The sequence below is a fragment of the Podarcis erhardii genome (genome assembly GCF_964252035.2).
Source record: "Podarcis erhardii genome assembly, chromosome: 11".
Taxonomy (NCBI): Eukaryota; Metazoa; Chordata; class Lepidosauria; order Squamata; family Lacertidae; genus Podarcis; species Podarcis erhardii.
Genome location: NC_138501.1, coordinates 8613881 through 8631868, shown reverse-complemented (window position 1 = coordinate 8631868; position 17988 = coordinate 8613881). Strand labels below are relative to the sequence as shown.

General features: G+C 44.3%; 1 protein-coding gene across 6 annotated transcripts in view; it reads right to left on the bottom strand.

Annotated features, from left to right (window-relative positions):
- ERCC6L2 (ERCC excision repair 6 like 2) overlaps positions 1 to 17469 on the bottom strand; it is a 58371-nt gene extending 40902 nt beyond the window's left edge. Inside the window, exons 1-8 of one of the 6 annotated variants that reach the window (XM_081880917.1) lie at positions 17396 to 17469; positions 13302 to 13362; positions 12681 to 13105; positions 9719 to 9838; positions 6616 to 6809; positions 4667 to 4828; positions 4046 to 4253; positions 1978 to 2118 (exon numbers count right to left, since the gene is read on the bottom strand). In XM_081880917.1, the coding sequence (XP_081737043.1) occupies positions 1978 to 2118; positions 4046 to 4253; positions 4667 to 4828; positions 6616 to 6809; positions 9719 to 9838; positions 12681 to 13105; positions 13302 to 13320 (1269 nt within the window). In that variant the 5' untranslated portion in view covers positions 13321 to 13362; positions 17396 to 17469. The other 5 variants (XM_081880916.1, XM_081880915.1, XM_081880918.1 and 2 more) reach the window with 5 other exon arrangements.
- Between the last annotated feature and the right edge of the window lie 519 nt (positions 17470 to 17988).

Below are 17988 nucleotides of genomic sequence, written 5' to 3'. Positions count from 1 at the left end.
GAATGCAGGCTTTCGCTGAAGCCTGGAGAGCGAGGGGGGCCGGTGCGCACCGACCCCTCTCGCTCTCCAGGCTTCAGGAGAGCCGCAGCACCAGCCCCACAAGGTCGGAGGACAGCGGGGAGGCGGAACGCCACCATCCCGCTGTCTCCCAATGTGGTTTGGAGGCTGACGGCGGGGAGACACGGGCTTCTCCCCGCCGCCAGCCCCGCAAGCTCCGGGGACAGCTGGGAGGCGCAGCGCGTCTTCCCGCTGTCCCCGGACCTGGTCTGCAGGCGGGCGGCGGGGAGAAGAGCGCTTCTCCCCGCTGCCGGCCCCACAAGCGCCTAGGGGGGAAATAATTTTTTTTTCTTTATTTCCCCCCAAAAAACTTGGTGCGTCCTATGGGCCGGTGCGTCCTATGGGGCGAAAAATACGGTAATCATGGTGACATTCACTTGTAGCCAGCCAATCTACACTTGCATCTGAAGAAGCAGGCTCCAGTGTAAACCTGTAAAACTTTATGTGGTATCAAAAATTAAGTATGAAAGGGTGTTCCTGAATACTTTAAATGCCAAACCTAAGATCAGCGGTGGAGGAAGCTGACCCATGGGTGCCTGGGGTGGGGCGCACAGGAGCGGGGTGAGCCACCCATAGGGGCGGGCAAACCACGGGGCCTCCGAGGAGTCTGCCTGTCTCCTCCTACTCTGCCGCCCTACAGCTGGGGGGGGGAGGCAGCGGGCGGACCGCTTGGGCAGTGTGGAGACTACACGCGCCCAAGCTACCACGTGAGAGACGCGTGGCTCCAGCATGCTGCAGGCCCCACGTTGAGTGCCGCCCGGCATTTTGTCACATCCGCCCCCCAGTGGTGACACCCAGCGCAGACTGCACCCCCCTTCCTCCACCCCTGCCTAAGACTAACAAGTCTAACAACAACAACATGTTTGGGCTATTTAATAATGACTTTTTGAGTAACTCAACCTCAATGCTTATGAAATCCAAACAGAGAGAAGAAAAGTGAGTGGTAAAAGAAAGTACAGTGGTACCTTGGGTTACATACGCTTCAGGTTACAGACTCTGCTAACCCAGAAATAGTATCTCGGGTTAAGAACTTTGCTTCAGGATGAGAACAGAAATCGTGTGGTGGCGGCGTGGCAGCAGCAGGAGGCCCCATTAGCTAAAGTGGTGCTTCAGGTTAAGAACAGTTTCAGGTTAAGAACGGACCTCCGGAACGAATTAAGTACTTAACCCGAGGTACCACTGTACAGTCATACCTTGGGTTAAATATGCTTCAGGTTGAGCATTTTCAGGTTGCGTTCCGCGGCGACCCGGAAGTAACAGAATGGGTTACTTCCGGGTTTCACCGCTGACGCATGCGCACTCAAAATGACGTCACGTGCATGCGCAGAACCAGCAAATCACGACCCGTGCACGTGCAGACGCGTGTTGCATTCTGCTCGGGTTGCGAACGGGGCTCCGGAACGGATCCCGTTCACAACCAGAGGTAACACTGTACTGGGAATCCAAAAACCTAGACTGCCAGAGGAGTACAGTGGTGCCCCGCAAGACGAATGCCTCGCAAGACAAAAAACCCGCTAGACGAAAGGGTTTTCCGTTTTTCGTGGCGCTTCGCAAGACGAATTTCCCTATGGGCTTGCTTTGCAAGACGAAAACGTCTTGCAAGTCTTGCGAGTTTTTTCCATTTCCCCCCCTTTTTCTAAGCCGCTAAGCCGCTAATAGCCACTAATAGCGCTAATCCGCTAAGCCGCTAATAGGGGTGCTTCGCAAGACGAAAAAACCGCAAGACGAAGAGACTCGCGGAACGAATTATTTTCATCTTGCGAGGCACCACTGTAAATGAGTTTTATTCCACGTTGCATCCATCGTCTGTGCCCCACTTTCAGATCCATGAGTGAAAAGTCGGCACGGAAGCAGAGTGTGCCAGTTGCACATTGCAGAAGGGAACTTGGCAATACAATCAAACCTGTCCAAACATCTTACTTTGTAGCAGCAATATTTCCTTTTGCGGCCACTGTTGCAGCTGCACGAATCCCCTGCTCGCAGCACCAACTGCACATCCTCTGTCTCCAGCACAGTCTTATACACAGCTCTCTGGAACTCGGTCAGAGAACAATAAACCATCTGGCAGGATAAAATGCAAAACGAGGGCAAGAAAACACCACAAATAAAAATGTTAAGCTATTATGAACAACTGCAAGAAGATAATGATTGTGACAGGCACAGCCTAATTCAATGCAATGTTTCATTGTTGTTGCAAAATAAATGTAAACCTTAGCACCATATAAATGGGGGGGGTGTCATTGGCTAATACCTTAGATTTAAATGACACAATCTGTCACGAATATGAAAGTTAAATTGTGGCAATCCTTCTCAATTTGCAACCAGTATGTGCAGGAGAGGAAAGGACTCAAAATGCATCAGTGTGAGGCTACAAAGATTTCGAAGCTCTTAAAAGATCTATTTTGCCATTTCCTGGCACATGCTATTGCAGAATACAAATGTAGACAAAGGGGATAAAGGGAAACAGCCAGCTCTTTAGATATCCATTGACATTCTGAATTGCTGATGTAGGAGGGAGGGGCTCTGTACAGTGGTATGACAAACTTTATCCTTCCTCTCAAAGACCATGGGTGGCATCTCCATGACATCTTTTGGTCTCAACCAGCAGGATGCAGAAATCCCAGGATCACTCCTGAATTTAGGCCACCCACAAAGCAGCAGCACCACGCTGTGCTATAATAATCCAAAAGTATCTTGAACATATACTCACATTATCAAGAGAATGAAATGAAATGAAAGCTGCAAGATTAAAGGCAACCGAGTGGCATTGCTGTTAATCTTCTCTTTAGAAAGCCCAGTTTAGACTGTATTATTACAGGCTTTGGCTAAAAGGTAGGTATAAATAAGGAAGGAAAAGCAGCAGACAAATGTGCATCTATATTAAAAGTATGTGTGATTGTGTATTCTCTAAAATGTACTCTTATGCTCAACGTACAAGGCAAGACATGTGAAATGCATGCACTCTTTCACGATGGTGATGTCAAGCCCAGGCAGTCTTTTTCCATTTAACAATTCAATTAGGTTTTTACATGCATTTATCAGAAGAAAAGAAAGTATGAGAGCAAAAAGCCTCTGACTAGTCTTTTAAATGAATACATCTTCAGAGCTCCGGACCATTAACAAATTTTTGCATGGGAACTGAAGACGTTAAGCTTGCAGAGTGAGCTATGGGGGTTATTTGGGCTTGTAATTACAAATTCTGAACAAAATATGAAAGGTTAGATGTGAAAAATCATTTGTCTGTGGAAAGTTCTATATTGAGAAAAATTGCTAATGACAAAAACAATATTGCTTAACAGCAGTATTTGATCCTTTCCTTACACTGACTCACAATACTAAAATTACTAGAAAAAAACATTTTAGCAATCAAGGAGACAATTCAGTCCTTCTCTAGACCTATTCATGCCTATGTATTTGCAGAGCACTGCTAACAGCAAATGGATCTCCCATAACTGCACCCGACAGCCCCACCAGCCCCAGTCCAGTGCAACAACACAGCTGCACATGTGCATTCCCACATGTAAAAAACAGAGTGGATCTCCCACCCACCCCATATGTCTACAAGGTAAGGTAAAGGTAAAGGGACCCCTGACAGTTAAGTCCAGTCATGAACGACTCTGGGGTTGCGGCGCTCATCTCGCTTTACTGGCCAAGGGAGCCAACGTTTGTCTGTAGACAGTTTTTTCCAGGTCATGTGGCCAGCATGACTAAGCCGCTTCTGGCAAAACCAGAGCAGCACACAGAAACGCTGTTTACCTTCCCATCGGAGCGGTACCTATTTATCTACTTGCACTTTGACGTGCTTTCGAACCGCTAGGTTGGCAGGAGCTGGGACCAAGCAATGGGAGCTCACCCCGTCGTGGGGATTCAAACCACCGACCTTCTGATCGGCAAGCCCAAGGCTCAGTGGTTTACACCACAGCGCCAAATTTCATTAAATCCACATTGAAAAGCTATAGACAAATTTATTGTAGCTGATCATTCTTACTCTGTCCTCCTTCTTGGGCAACTGATCATTTATAAGAGCTTTTGTGCGCCTTAAGAAGTAGCGAGATATTTTCTGAGCTAGCCTCTGCATTGCTTTTCGACCTGTTGCTAGTTCTCTTTTGGTTGCAGTGTGCCTCTGACCATGTTCTACTGGATCAGAAAATTCCTTCTTGAATCGTGCTTCGTTACCCAAAAGTCCCGGTACAGCCCTAAGAGACAGGAAAAAATCAGTAGACATATTGTCATTCTTGTTGTGACCTCTTTCTTCCATCTGCTGTGATTTCTTGTGTGTCACTCCAGCACTCACATATCCAGTAGGATTCTACAACCAAAGATCCAGATTCTCTGTCTGCTGTTGTGTTCCAGCTGCTGGCTAACTAAATTCCCATGCATGCTTTTAAATATGTTCATTTTCTAGATACCCGAGAATGTACCCCTAAGAGTGATATCCATGTCACCACATGGACTGAAACGTAGTATTAGAGCATTTATAAAACTGGCCGTGCCATAACTAAAACACTGTGCAAAACACTATCTGTGTATGTAGATAAATAATAAAATGGCATCAACAGTGAATGAGCATTCAGCCTATACTTGCAAGCTTCACTTTTATTGTGCTTACCAGTCCATGACACACCAAAGTTCCTTCATGTTGTTCTGCAGAATCGTCCCAGTAAGTCCCAATCGAACCTTGCACTTTAGTGCCTTCATGGTCTGGGTTATTTGTGATTTCGGATTCTTGATTCTATGCACTTCATCTACAATGACAGCCGACCACTCTAAGCTGGGAAAACAACCAGAAATTATGAGAGTCTCCCTAAATCCTCCAAATATATTATTTCATAAACTATTGCCAGTGAGGTTTCCCATATTATGCAAAACAATGACACTCAAGACTGAACTTTCCATGGTTCTGGGGGAATGAGAGTACAGAGTATCAAAACAAAAAAAAGGGTGTTTTTTTAAAAAAAATACAGCAAGTTTTTTTAAAAAATGTAGCTGAAAAGTTTAAAAAGAACATTTCAAAGCACTCCCTCCCATCTATGCTCCATATTACATCTTTGTCATGGCTCAAACCCCAAATACCTGAAAGGCCATCACTTTCCCTACAACCCCCCTCTGGTGCTTGGCTGTTCCACCACCCTCAGAAATTTGGTGGTAATAAATTATACGGATGACGATGACAACCCCCCAAACCCAGCCCCTCATACAAGCTTGAAGAAGAAACAGATAAGGGGAAAATACAGACCATTCCACTCATGGGAGTCAACCTCTCCCCTGAGCCTCCTTGGCCTGTGGACATAGCTTGCTTGGTTTTCTCAGAGAGAAGCACCCATTGACATCCCCTCCAGCACAGATGTCAGTACTGACAGAACTGGACAAGGGCCTTTTAAGTCAGCATTGTCCACGCCTCAGGGAACTGGTGCCAAGTGCAGTATAGTACTTGCAAGCTAGCAGAACACCTAATATGGTCTTAGCTCAGCCAGCAGGCCCCATTGGGAGATGCCCAGGTACCGGGCTTGATCAGCAAGACCTGGCTTGTCTTTCCCTGAGAATAGACAGATAGATAGATGACAGATAGATAATTTATTTGCTTGCTTGCCACCCATCTGACTGGGTTGTGCCAACTGATTGTGACCAGACATTCCTGCTTATTTGTAGCTACAGAGCTACAGAGAAATTCTTGACACTCCTTACAAACAGCAAGTGAAAAGAACTGATTTCTGTATTAGGGAGAAAGGGTTTATCTTTGAAGGGAGACGGGGAGAGAAACTGAATAGAACTTTCAGCTGGGATTTTGTAATTATCCAAAGAAGTCCATAACAGCCATAACTTAACAGCTACAGGCAGGGCTAGATAACATTTGATCGCACCAATTAGGAATGACTTAGAACTGATGGTTGGGAGATTAAACCAAGTACAATACATTATTTGCCACCCAGCAAGAATCCATTTCAGTGTGATTCATACTTTAGGGTAAAAATTAGGGTTGGTGCTCAGTCTACTGAATAAAGTTTTAAAATTACATGAAGAAACAGGGCTAGCATTTAATAAAAGCGCTAAATGTTTCACATTTCAGAAATATCATGGTTCTATTACATTACTGAAGCTTGCCTAGAGTGAGAGTGGTGTTTTTGGCTACAGCCCTTTTCCCTACACCCTCCCACTGACTGGTGGTTGCCAAAATGTTCCCTGCCCCAGACTTCATCAAATGTCACTCGTTGCAATTAAAAAACTCTAGAGAAGTATTTCTCCACTCCAAGCAAAAATTTGACCGTTTCCCCTTTGCGCATATATTTCTGCAATGCAGCTAAAGACATTTTCATTCTCCTATGCATGTTTAATTGAAAATTAAGTCCTACAGTTTGCAATGGAACCACTGACAACTTGTGTGCATAGGATTACAGCCACAATATATATGCTCAATGCATTTTCTCTTATTTCTCCCAAAGGTTTCATGCATTTGGTGTCCTGGGATTGCAAGAGTACCTGTAGGATATAAAACAACAACAACAACAACAACCCCACACTCACTGTCTGCAGTAGAGGTAATTTTTAGAATTGTGTTACCTGTTAAGGTCATCCAAACAAAGGCGAAGGGTTTCATATGTTGTTAGTGCGACTTCACATTTCCCCTGCTTGATTCGACTCATTTCGTAGTCCTTTCTATTGCCATGCAGAACTATCACCTTGAAATAGCCCCAGGTATCCAATTCATCTTTCCAATTATACAGGACAGAAAGGGGAGCCACAATCAGGAAAGGCTGGAAAGAAGAATGTGATGTGGTTTCTGAACAGATACAAGGTGCTGAATACATACAAGCTGCGTCTGAGTACAAAACCCCCACACTGTTAATATTCCTATGCTATCCTATACTTTTCAGCTTGCCTGGGCATGGCACAGCGCGAGAAACCCAGAAAAAAAGGTCCTTCAAGCTCATTAAGACCCAGTCAGAAGTTTCTTTCAATGTAGCCACCATCTTGTTTCTATGGTAAGTTTATGTAATTTGAATCCCTTGAGGCCTGAAGCAGCCCATGCAGAGGCCTGCCAGTTGGCGGAATACCCCCTCCCCATTTTTGCTCAGGAGCATGCAAGTTCTAAGCATGCCTACTTGAAGAAAACCTGGAAAATCCCCAAGACAAGGGGAAGAACAGATGGCAAGGGAATGCCAACAGTCGAAGAGTACAGTGGTGCCCCACAAGACGAATGCCTCGCAAGACGAAAAACCCGCTAGACGAAAGGGTTTTCCGTTTTTCGAGGCGGTTCGCAAGATGAATTTCCCTATGGGCTTGCTTCGCAAGACGAAAACGTCTTGCGAGTCTTGCGATTTTTTTCGCTTTTTTCTCCCTTTTTCTAAGCCGCTAAGCCGCTAAGCCACTAATAGCGCTAATCCGCTAAGCCGCTAATAGGGTTGCTTCGCAAGACGAAAAAACCGCAAGACGAAGAGACTCGCGGAACGGATTCTTTTCGTCTCACGAGGCACCACTGTATCAGCCAAGATCAGGTGACAAGCAAAGTTTGAGAGAAGACTCTTTGTGGTGATGGAGGTGGAATACTCAAAATCCACTGCTTATAATTTTTTTTTTAAAAATAATTTTTATTAATTTTCATAAAACAAAAAACACACAAATAAACAATACATGACTTCCCCATGCCTCCCCTTCACTGCACCCCTGTTTCAGAAGTTTTTAGCAATCCTTCATTCCTTTTCAATAATTAATTTCCCTCAAAATTTCCTTAACTTAAATATTTACAGCTATAATTCTCTATTTCTTAACCCTTAACATTTTATCAGTCTGAAATTTTGCAACAGTTCTTAAGATATAGTTTAAATTTTTTCCAGTCCTCTTCCACTGTCTCTCTCCTCTGATCACGGATTCTGCCGGTCATCTCTGCCAGTCCCATAAATTCAGTCACCTTCGTCTGCCATTCTTCCAGAGTAGGTAATTCTTGCATCTTCCAATACTTTGCCAGGAGAATTCTTGCTGCTGTGGTTGCGTACATAAAAAAGGTCTTATCTTTCTTTGGTACCAATTGGCCGACCATGCCCAAGAGAAAAGCCTCCGGTTTCTTTACAAATGTCCACTTAAGGACTTTCTTAATTTCATTATAGATCATTTCCCAGTAGGCTTTAACCTTTGGGCAGGTCCACCAAAGATGATAGAAAGTTCCTTCGCATTCGTTACATTTCCAGCATTTATTATTGGGCAAATGGTATATTTTTGCAAGCTTGACTAGAGTCATGTACCACCTATAGATCATTTTCATTATGTTTTCTTTCAAGGCACTACATGCCGTAAATTTAAGGCCTGTGGTCCATAACTGTTCCCAGTCAGCAAACATAATATCATGACCTAAGTCTTGTGCCCATTTAATCATAGCTGATTTAACTGTTTCATCCTGTGTATTCCACTTCAGCAACAAGTTATACATTTTAGACAAATTCTTAGTATTGGTCTCTAACAGTTCTGTTTCCAATTTTGACCTCTCTTTCTGAAATCCTAGTTTCTTATCCTGCTTAAAAGTCTCATTTATCTGATAATAATGTAACCAATCTCGAACTTCGGATTTTAATTTCTCAAAGCTCTGTAATTTAACTTTTTCACCATCATATTCTATAATTTCACTATATTTTGGCCAATTTGAATCCATATTAAGTTTTTTTACCGCTCTAGCTTCCATTGGTGACAACCATCTGGGTGTTTTATTTTCCAACAAATCCTTATATCGATTCCACACATTATACAAAGCTTTCCTGACAATATGATTTTTAAAGCCTTTATAGATCTTTGCCTTGTCATACCATAAATATGCATGCCAGCCAAAATTGTTATCGTACCCTTCCAAATCTAAAATATCTGTGTCTTCAAGAAGTAGCCATTGCTTCAGCCAGCAGAAAGCTGCTGCTTCATAATAGAGTCTTAAGTCCGGCAGCGCAAAACCCCCCCTATCTTTTGCATCAGTTAAAATCTTAAATTTTATTCTGGGTTTTTTGCCCTGCCAGACAAATTTTGATATATCTTTCTGCCACTTCTTGAAACAATCCATCTTATCTATAACTTGCAGTGTATAATTTATATCAACCTTGGAAAGTCACCCTTTCAAAGCAGGGAAGGAAGATCTGTCTGCGTCCTGTTACCAAGCACCTAGGGATTTTAACACAGCTGACTAAGAAAGAGGTAGGAACAGAAGGTAGGCCAGGAAGCAGAACCTAGAAGTGTCATGGCGAAGGCCAGCCCAACTAGGCGTGAGAAGTACAGAGGCAAGAAGGTGGAAGAATCCCCCTGTATATTAACGGGGAAGTCAAACATATCCCCCCTTCAGCTGCTTCTTAGGAACCAAGAGCCCACTTAAATTATCTGAAGCCTGTTGAGATTGCTTAGGCTCTATTGGGGTCACAAAAAATGTTTTCCAGGCAAGCACAATTATTCTCCAAGCTACTGGAAGGGTCAGCAAATGGTCCTTCAATTATCACAGGAGTTGAAGAAGCCTATGGATCAGAGTTCTCCATGCCACCAACAACCACAACAACCACCATGCCACCAACAACCACCACCATATTGTGGGGGTCACGCTGTGTAATTGTGGTCCATAGAACCTCACATACATAAAGCATATCTCCATTTAAAAATGGTTTGTATTGTTATATCTTCAAGATGCCCCTAAGCTTACTTTCTTTGGAGCAGATGGCATTTCTTTTTTCATAGTTCTTCGCAAAAATTCAGGCATGTTATTTTCAATATCTGCACGTGTCCCCTTTTTGTGCAGCACTGCGGCCAGAAAGGAAATAACCTAGAAAGAAACGCAAGTTGAAGTGTTTAAGAGAAAATAATAACCAAATTGCACTCCAAACAAAACTCTGATGCACAGCGGAAGACTACATAGATCTGTTCGCATATCGAAAGGACTGTGGGAACAAGTAGGAATTTGATGATGGTTCAACTGGTGAAACGGCCTTTTCCACAAACAAGCAGTTAAGATTCACAACAAATGGGAAAGATAGTTTGCTAAGACGTGTTTTCTCAGAACTCATATAGATACACTGCCTCAGGACTCCAAAGACAAGGAATCTCAACAGAACCTCAGCCAGCCCCACTGCTGCAACTAAATACAGCATCCCACAGCTAAGCAAGGAAAGGGACCCAAAACACTCTTCATCTGTCACAGAGTCTCCAGCTCTCAAGATGAGGAAGCATGTGCCAACTAGCCCTTCCTAAAATGTGCGGGTTGCAGAAAGGAGAGTCCTCCTGACAATAAATGCAAGCAATTTGTGCTGGCAAGTGTAACAGGGAGTCCAACCTCTTCTGCCAGGAGAATCTCACTCCTTTTATTGATACACAGGACTCATTCTTCCTGGACAGAATCAGAGCCAGGGCATCTGGAGCCACCAGAGGTCAAGTTCTAATGCAAGTCCCAAGATGGAATGGGCAGCATATACAGTAAATAAAGGGTAGCAAACAGTAGCCCTCCAGATGGTGGATTGCAGCACCTGTCGTCCTTGACCCTTGGCCACACTGGCTGGGGTAGATAGGAGCTAGAACCCAAAAATAGATCAAGCATCACAGATTCCCCACCCTTGCTATAAAAAAAACCATGTAGGCACAGAAAATGACCCGTATAAGTCAATTTGCAGCACTTGCTTTGATTTCACTAATTTAGTTACATGCAATGATGCCCTTAGCTTGTTGTAGAATTAAAAGTCAATATTACTTTAATCACATTCACAAACTAGTCCTGCTTAAACCAGAATTTTACTGTTCAGCTAGGTGACCAGGATGAGGGGAAAAAACAGGCAAGTTTAAAATATTCATCCATTAACCAGCTTTATCATTTCTTCTTGTAAATGTAATATCCCATGCCAGCCTTGGTTTGGATTCAGCTTGGTTTTTTTGTCTCATGAAGTTTTATTTTATTTGGGTAATGTGGATAAAATTCCATGAAAAATACTTTTTAAAAGTAAAGAAAATATTCGTCCACATATCCACTTCCAGTTTACAATGAAATTCAAACTGTTGTGAAAAAGATGCTTCTAATTGGATTCCTCGTTCTCATCATGAACCACTGCTATTATCAAGTATAATGACACACAAAATAGGTGGCAAGCCATGCATGGAAACTTTTTTTTTTAAAAAGGAGAAAGTGGTAAATTATGGAAAGAAGCTGTAGAATAAAACCAGTCTGGAGTTTAATCCCTGGATGTCTCACACAGCAGAGTGCTATTTCATCCTTGGAGTGAAAGAATGAATTGCCATTCTGAGAAAATAATGTTGCAGGCTTCCTTCCCCACGCTGACAAGAAAGCATTTTTACAGTCTATCTTTCCTCACATACTGTCATTTTGCAATCAGTGGTATATACCAGTGTCTGGGAAAGAGTGTAATAAAATTCCCCAACAGGCAATATAAAAAAAGCAAGAGGAAATCAGCCTTGTTTTTAAAAGGAAGCGTAGAGACTGTATACTCATGATCACTGTCTTAAGTTATTTCCCACTTTGTGACAATTCTGGAAAATTAAAGACCTCACTCCAGTCTCACCATCTGTTTGCTTTCCAGGTTTATCAAATATCATGGTCAGGACAGAAGAATGGACTCCCAACTTTCTCATTAATATCATTAGCTTAATTCTTTCTAGAGGGGTTTTTTAAACACCTGAAGCATCTAAAAGCCTCACAACTGAGGAGAGAAAAACGGGGGGGGGGGGGGGGAGAGTGGCTGTGGCTTACTAAGTTTCGTTTTGTTAATTATCTAATTATGAAACCTAGGTATAAATATTATCAAAGCAGCTACAGACAAACACAATACAGTGGTGCCTCGCAAGACGAAAAGAATCCGTTCCGCGAGTCTCTTCGTCTAGCGGTTTTTTCGTCTTGCGAAGCAAGCCCATTGACGGATTAGCGGATTAGTGCTATTAGCGGCTTTTAGCGTCTTATCGGCTTAGTGGATCAGCTGATAAGCGGCTTAGAAAAAGGGGGGAAGGGGGGGAAACCGCAGGAACTCGCAAGACATTTTCGTCTTGCGAAGCAAGCCCATAGGAAATTCGTTTTGCGAAGCACCTCCAAAATGGAAAACCCTTTCGTCTAGCGGGTTTTCCGTCTTGCGAGGCATTCGTCTTGCGGGGCACCACTGTACTAAGAAGCAGAACAAATCAAGGGGCAGGAGAAATTTAGTTGTCCTCACAAGTTCATGCAATGGGCTTTTCGCCCTTGTCCTCCACCTCTGGAGAGGGAAGGGTGATCATTCCACCTGACAAGCTGCAATACTTGGCACAGACTAAACACAATGTTGAATTTCACCAAAGTGGGTTGGATAGGCAAAGACACAGCTGAGATGCTAAGGGTCAGGTGTAAAGGGTTGGCCAGGTATGGAGGAAGGGGAGTTGACAAAGGGGTAAGCAGGCGTGATGAGCGGAGCAAACAGAGATGGTAGCCCCTAGCGAAAACTTAGAACCACTAAAAGCAGGAAACAACAATCATTCAAATGACTGGCAACTCAACAGAATTTGTGAGTTCCCAATATCATCACGAGCACAAATCATCATGAACACAAGAGACCCTCGCAAAATTCAGCCAATTCTTTACTCTGCTCCAGACATCAACACATTTTTGTCCTTAGAATAGCAGAAAGGAGGTAAGATACCTGTACAGTTTTTCCAAGGCCCATGTCATCTCCAAGAATGCACCCGTTACCACAGATAGCGTGTCCATATAAAAACAGGGCCCCTTTTCTTTGATAATCACGTAGGTATCTATTAATTGTATATGGGATCCGATCTCCATCCTTAGACAGCTCATAGTCAACTGCAGATGAGGGAAATCTTCTGCCAGGGAAATGAGGCTTCTCCAAATCTTCTTCATCAAATATTAAGTTTTTCGGGGCATATTTACTGGTTTTGATGCTACAAAGTTTTGCTACTAGTATTTTCTTTCCTTGAGAGCCCCTAAAAGATACAACTGCAAAGGAATTCCCATTTTCATCTGTTTCCAAGGATGTTATTGTGGCTTCACAAAGCTTCTCATTTTCAGGAAAAGGAGCAAGGCATTTATCTCCAACTTGCCATCTGCCTGTTAAAAATCACATACAACAAAAATAGTGTTTCAACCTGAATGAAATTCAGTGGCGTGTACTTAATTAAATTCTATTCTTTTTTTCTGAATAAGCCCACATAAAATTGGGATGCAAACTGTTTCAAATTAGTCCCGCAAAAATCAAGACACATCCTAGCAATGTTCTCTTCAAGGTAACAGAAAAATCACCCACCTGCCAAATCATCACACATTCTTAGTTATAGATAAGCATGGATCCCCAAATACCTATAAAACTGAAAGGGAGAAAAGAAACAGGCATAAGCAAAAAATTAGTATTAACAAGATAAGAGGCAAGTATCATTAACAGACATTTCGAACATACAATCAACCTCCATAAAGGAACACCCGAAACAAATGCTATCATAACATAATGTCCCAAATAATGACATCTCCATGCTGGAAAGAAGAAGAAGAAGAAGAGTTTGAATTTGATATCCCGCTTTTTCACTACTCTAAGGAGTCTCAAAGCCGCTAACAATCTCCTTTCCCTTCCTTCCCCACAACAAACACTCTGTGAGGTGAGTGGGGCTGAGAGACTTCAGAGAAGTGTGACTGGCCCAAGGTCGCCCAGCAGCTCCATGTGGAGGAGCGGAGACGCGAACCTGGTTCACCAGATTACGAGACTACCGCTCTTAACCACTACACAAGCTAACTGTACTTTTCACTTCAGGGGAGGGGGGAAACTGTGTCCCTCAAGATGTTGTTGGGCTTCAGTTGCCATCAGCCCCAGCCAGTATGGCCAGCAGATCTGCTCCACTTCCCAGTGGAGAGATGTTGCAGTGGACCGTGTGGCCACCCATTCCCCACCGGGGGATCCCGGCCATGGCAGAGCCCAGCCGGCCAATCCGCTGGCCGGGTCTGTTTAAATCGGAGGGGCGAGCCAGCGGGCTTCCTCTTTGGCTCGCTTCCTCAATCACCCGCCCTCCCTCCCTATTTTGCAGGTTTTAGGCACTGGCCTTGCTATGGACTGCGGTTGGTCGCCGTTGAGGGGCCTGGTAGGAATTTTCCCACTTGGCCAATTGGCACGGGCCATTTGGTTTTCTCCTACCTCGTAGCAATCGTCACAACTTTGTTAGGGTTGCGGTTAGGCATTGTTTGACCTTGTGGGGGGGAGGGGATGTGTGGCCATCACCAGCCCCTCCAAGCTTAAGGGTATTCCGTTAAAGGAATCCGGGGGTACTGATTTTGTCCGAAGCCCGGGTCAGAGGCTAGGGCGATGACACGACCCCGATGGGAACACCAGGGGGAGCTCGAGTTGGTCTGCATTGACAGGGCTCCTCCATCCGGTGGTTTACCCTTACCAGACTTCCTGCACATTGGGCAGGAGTCAGATATAGTTGGGTCCAATCAATGCCTAAGCCAATACTGCTCACATTCTGTAATTCGATAAAGTTGTGGCCAAATTTGCCCAATAACATAAACCTAATATCCATGTCCTTGTGTGTGTTATTTCCCAACGAGGGGGTGGCTGCGGGGTCTTGACACGCAATCAACAGTTGTAGTCGAGCATCTTCTGCAGGGATTTGGGTTAGTCATCCAGGCTTTAGGAGATCTCAGGTGAGGCATCATATCAAGCTAAGAGACCAGCCCTTCTTCTCCTACATCCCTATGAGAGGGAGTAAGTGCTCTGCACTTAGGAGAAAAAGTCTCCCCCTCAATTATAATTATAATTCTTTTTTTAATGGTGACAAGCATAGCTGAAGTGGGGTTCTTCATGAAATACCAATCTGCAGGAAATCAGTATAAAATGCTGACAGTTTGATGCCCTGAAAAGGGACTTTGGCCCAGGTAAGCGTGCAGTGAGCTGCGGCCTAAACATCTCTTGAGAAAGGGGCTAGTGTGTGACTAAACTGACTCAATTACAGTGGTACCTCGGGTTAAGTACTTAATTCGTTCTGGAGATCCGTTCTTAACCTGAAACTGTTCTTAACCTGAAGCACCACTTTAGCTAATGGGGCCTCCCACTGCCGCTGCACCGCTGGAGCACGATTTCTGTTCTCATCCTGAAGCAAAGTTCTTAACCCGAGGTAATATTTCTGGGTTAGCGGCGTCTGTAACCTGAAGCGTCTGTAACCTGAAGCGTATGTAACCCGAGGTACCACTGTATCAACAAGCAGCAGGTGGCAGGAAAGAGAGCAGAAGCTGAAGACTTATTTGTTTATTGGTATTTATAGGCCGCTCATTAACCACATCCTCTGGACAGTAAATGTAAGAACGTAAGAAGAGTCTGCTGGATCAAGCCAACAGCATCCTGTTCTCACAGCGGCCAACCAGATGCCTGTAAAAAACTCTCAGGCAGGACCTGAGCACAAGACCACTCTCGTCTCCTGCGGTTTCCAGCAACTGGCATTCAGCAGCATTTGTGTAGTCATCATTGCTTGTAGTTACCAATAGCCTCCGTGAGCTTATCTAACCCTCTTTTGATGCTATCCAAGCTGGTGGCCATCACTGCGTCTTGCAGGAGCAAGTCCCAAAGTTTACCTATGCGCTGTGTGAAGAAGTGCTTTCTTTTATCTGTTCTGAACCAATAGGGCCATGGGCGTAGCCAGGGGACAGGGGGAGGCAGCTGCCCCCATCAAGTAAATAAATAAAAAGACTTAACTAAAAGTAGAAATAATCATAATATTTGAAACTGAAATGCTTGTTGAAGTCACTTGGATGACGTTGTGGCACATTTTAGCGATGCAACTGGCAACCCGACTGAGTGATGGACTATGGTACACCATGTGGAAGGAGAAGAAACTCAGCAGAGAGCAGTTGAAAGAGCTGGACATAGCAGATCTAGTAAAAGAGGCAGAAATCCTTTATCCTATCACAGAAAAGGTTCTGCTCATCTCTCTTGCTCAGCCATGCTCTTGCTCAGTCATTCGGTACATTGCGGAGAGTATAAACCTGGCTACGGGTGATGCGTCTCCATGGGTAATGCTTACTGAGTGCGCACACAAAAACCACATTTGGGGGAAAGGAGGAATTGGAGAAGGAAATGCAGAGAAGCATTTCAGCAAATCCAAGGGGTAAAATGAAAAAGAAAATAAGATGAGAAAAGGCATGTTCTTTGTAATTTTGCAAAATATACTTGTTAACTTTGGGAAAGGTACTCCCTGGTGTTACTTTTTATTTTATTTTTTGACTTCCGAATCTGCTAGACAGAGCAGACAGAGGAGGATAACAGGTGGGTGTCCTAACCCCTCCCCCAAACATAAATCCTAGCTATGTCCATGAATACGACATGAAAGAAGGGTAAGGCCTGCGCTTACCCCTGACCATGCTGAAAATGCAACTGGAATGCAGCAATCTCTGGAGGGCCACAGATTCCCCAGCAGCCCTGACATCAGGTTAGAGCAGCCTCAGCCCAAGAACTCACACAAGGGCAATGCAGGAGACCCTTCCTTCTAAGCCAGCATTAAGATGCACAAGATAATATCACCAAGACAACTATCTATAAACAAATAGTAAGCAACCTTACTATTGGCAAAGGAAGCTTCTTTCCCAAATCAGTTTTATCTTAAGCAACAGCAAACACAGTAAATAAAGAGTTCACTTGTCAGTGGTTCAGTGCTCATTTCTTCTCTTTCCAAAATATATTTTATCTTGAACAATCGCAAACGCCGTAAATAAAGAGTCCACTTGTGATATACCAGTGGTTCAGTGTTCGGACTTTGTTCCGGTAAACCGACGTTTCGTTGCTAAATACCTTTGGTCATTGAGCTGTCAAAATCTACTGTAACAGAACTGCACCGAATTAACAAGGAAAACTAAATCAAAAAATAGGCTGAGAAAGCATAGTTCAGGCATAACTTTGTAGTAAACGATACACAAGAGAAGATGGTATGTAAGCGGATTAAATGTATAAAGGTGAGACAATAACTAGTCTATTTGCACATACCTAGTTCCTACCTCCCAGTCCCACTCATACAAAAAAAAAATCCCTGTAGAAACTTACCTGTCCCCATCTGCATGTTTCCTTCGGGAGGAGCATAGAAAGAGGACGACGTCCTTCAGTTTGTTAAATCTCCTTAGGAAACATGGGCAGGGCTCACAAACCTAAAGCTATTTGGGGAAGAAACTACTTTTGCCATTTTCAATGGACGTTTATTGTTTATTTACAGGTGACATTACCTGTAAACAACATTTCAGATATTTGTGGATATTATCTTGGTGTCGACTGCAGTAGTCAGCCCTGTTCATTGTTTTAGCATTAAGATGTAGGCAGGGATAACTGGAATTAAAGGGCACTTCCGGGCTGGGCAAAAGCCCCGAAGTCACGTGCCGAGAAGCCGCCGCAACTTCTGCCACTTCCGGGGTTTCAAAGCTGCCCTATTTCGAAGCGAGCAGCAAGGTCTCGCGAGATCCAGCCCTGGTCTCGCGGGGTCCGGGTCTCCACAGAGCATCTCCTCTCAGGATGAAATCGCCCTAGACTTAAACAGTACAGAGTTGCCCGCCCGGCCTCAGAGTCTATGGTTGTTATCCGAGCTCCATTTCCCCTTCCTTGTCTCACCCTCGCTTGTCGGTGCCGAAGGAGGAGAATTCCCACAGGGCACGATGCGGGGCTGAGCAGAAGAAGCCTGCCCAAGCCAAGGAGAGGAGCAGGCAGGAGTTCCTGCTCTTAGGAAACTCCCGACTCTAACCTTTTTCCTATCTCTAGGGGGAAAACGAACGGCTTTTGATGCCGGCTCGCGCGGCCAATTCTCGCGATAACGAAGTTTGGTGCTTCCCCTCACCCCCTTTGCTGCTTTCAGTTCTCACTTTGCTCGCAGGGAGGTTGGAGGTGTTGCGCTTGCTCGCAGTCTCCGCTTGCTCCTTTGGAGTTCAGACCGCAGGAATAAAGGAGTCAAAGCCAAGGAGCTGTGTGAAGAAAA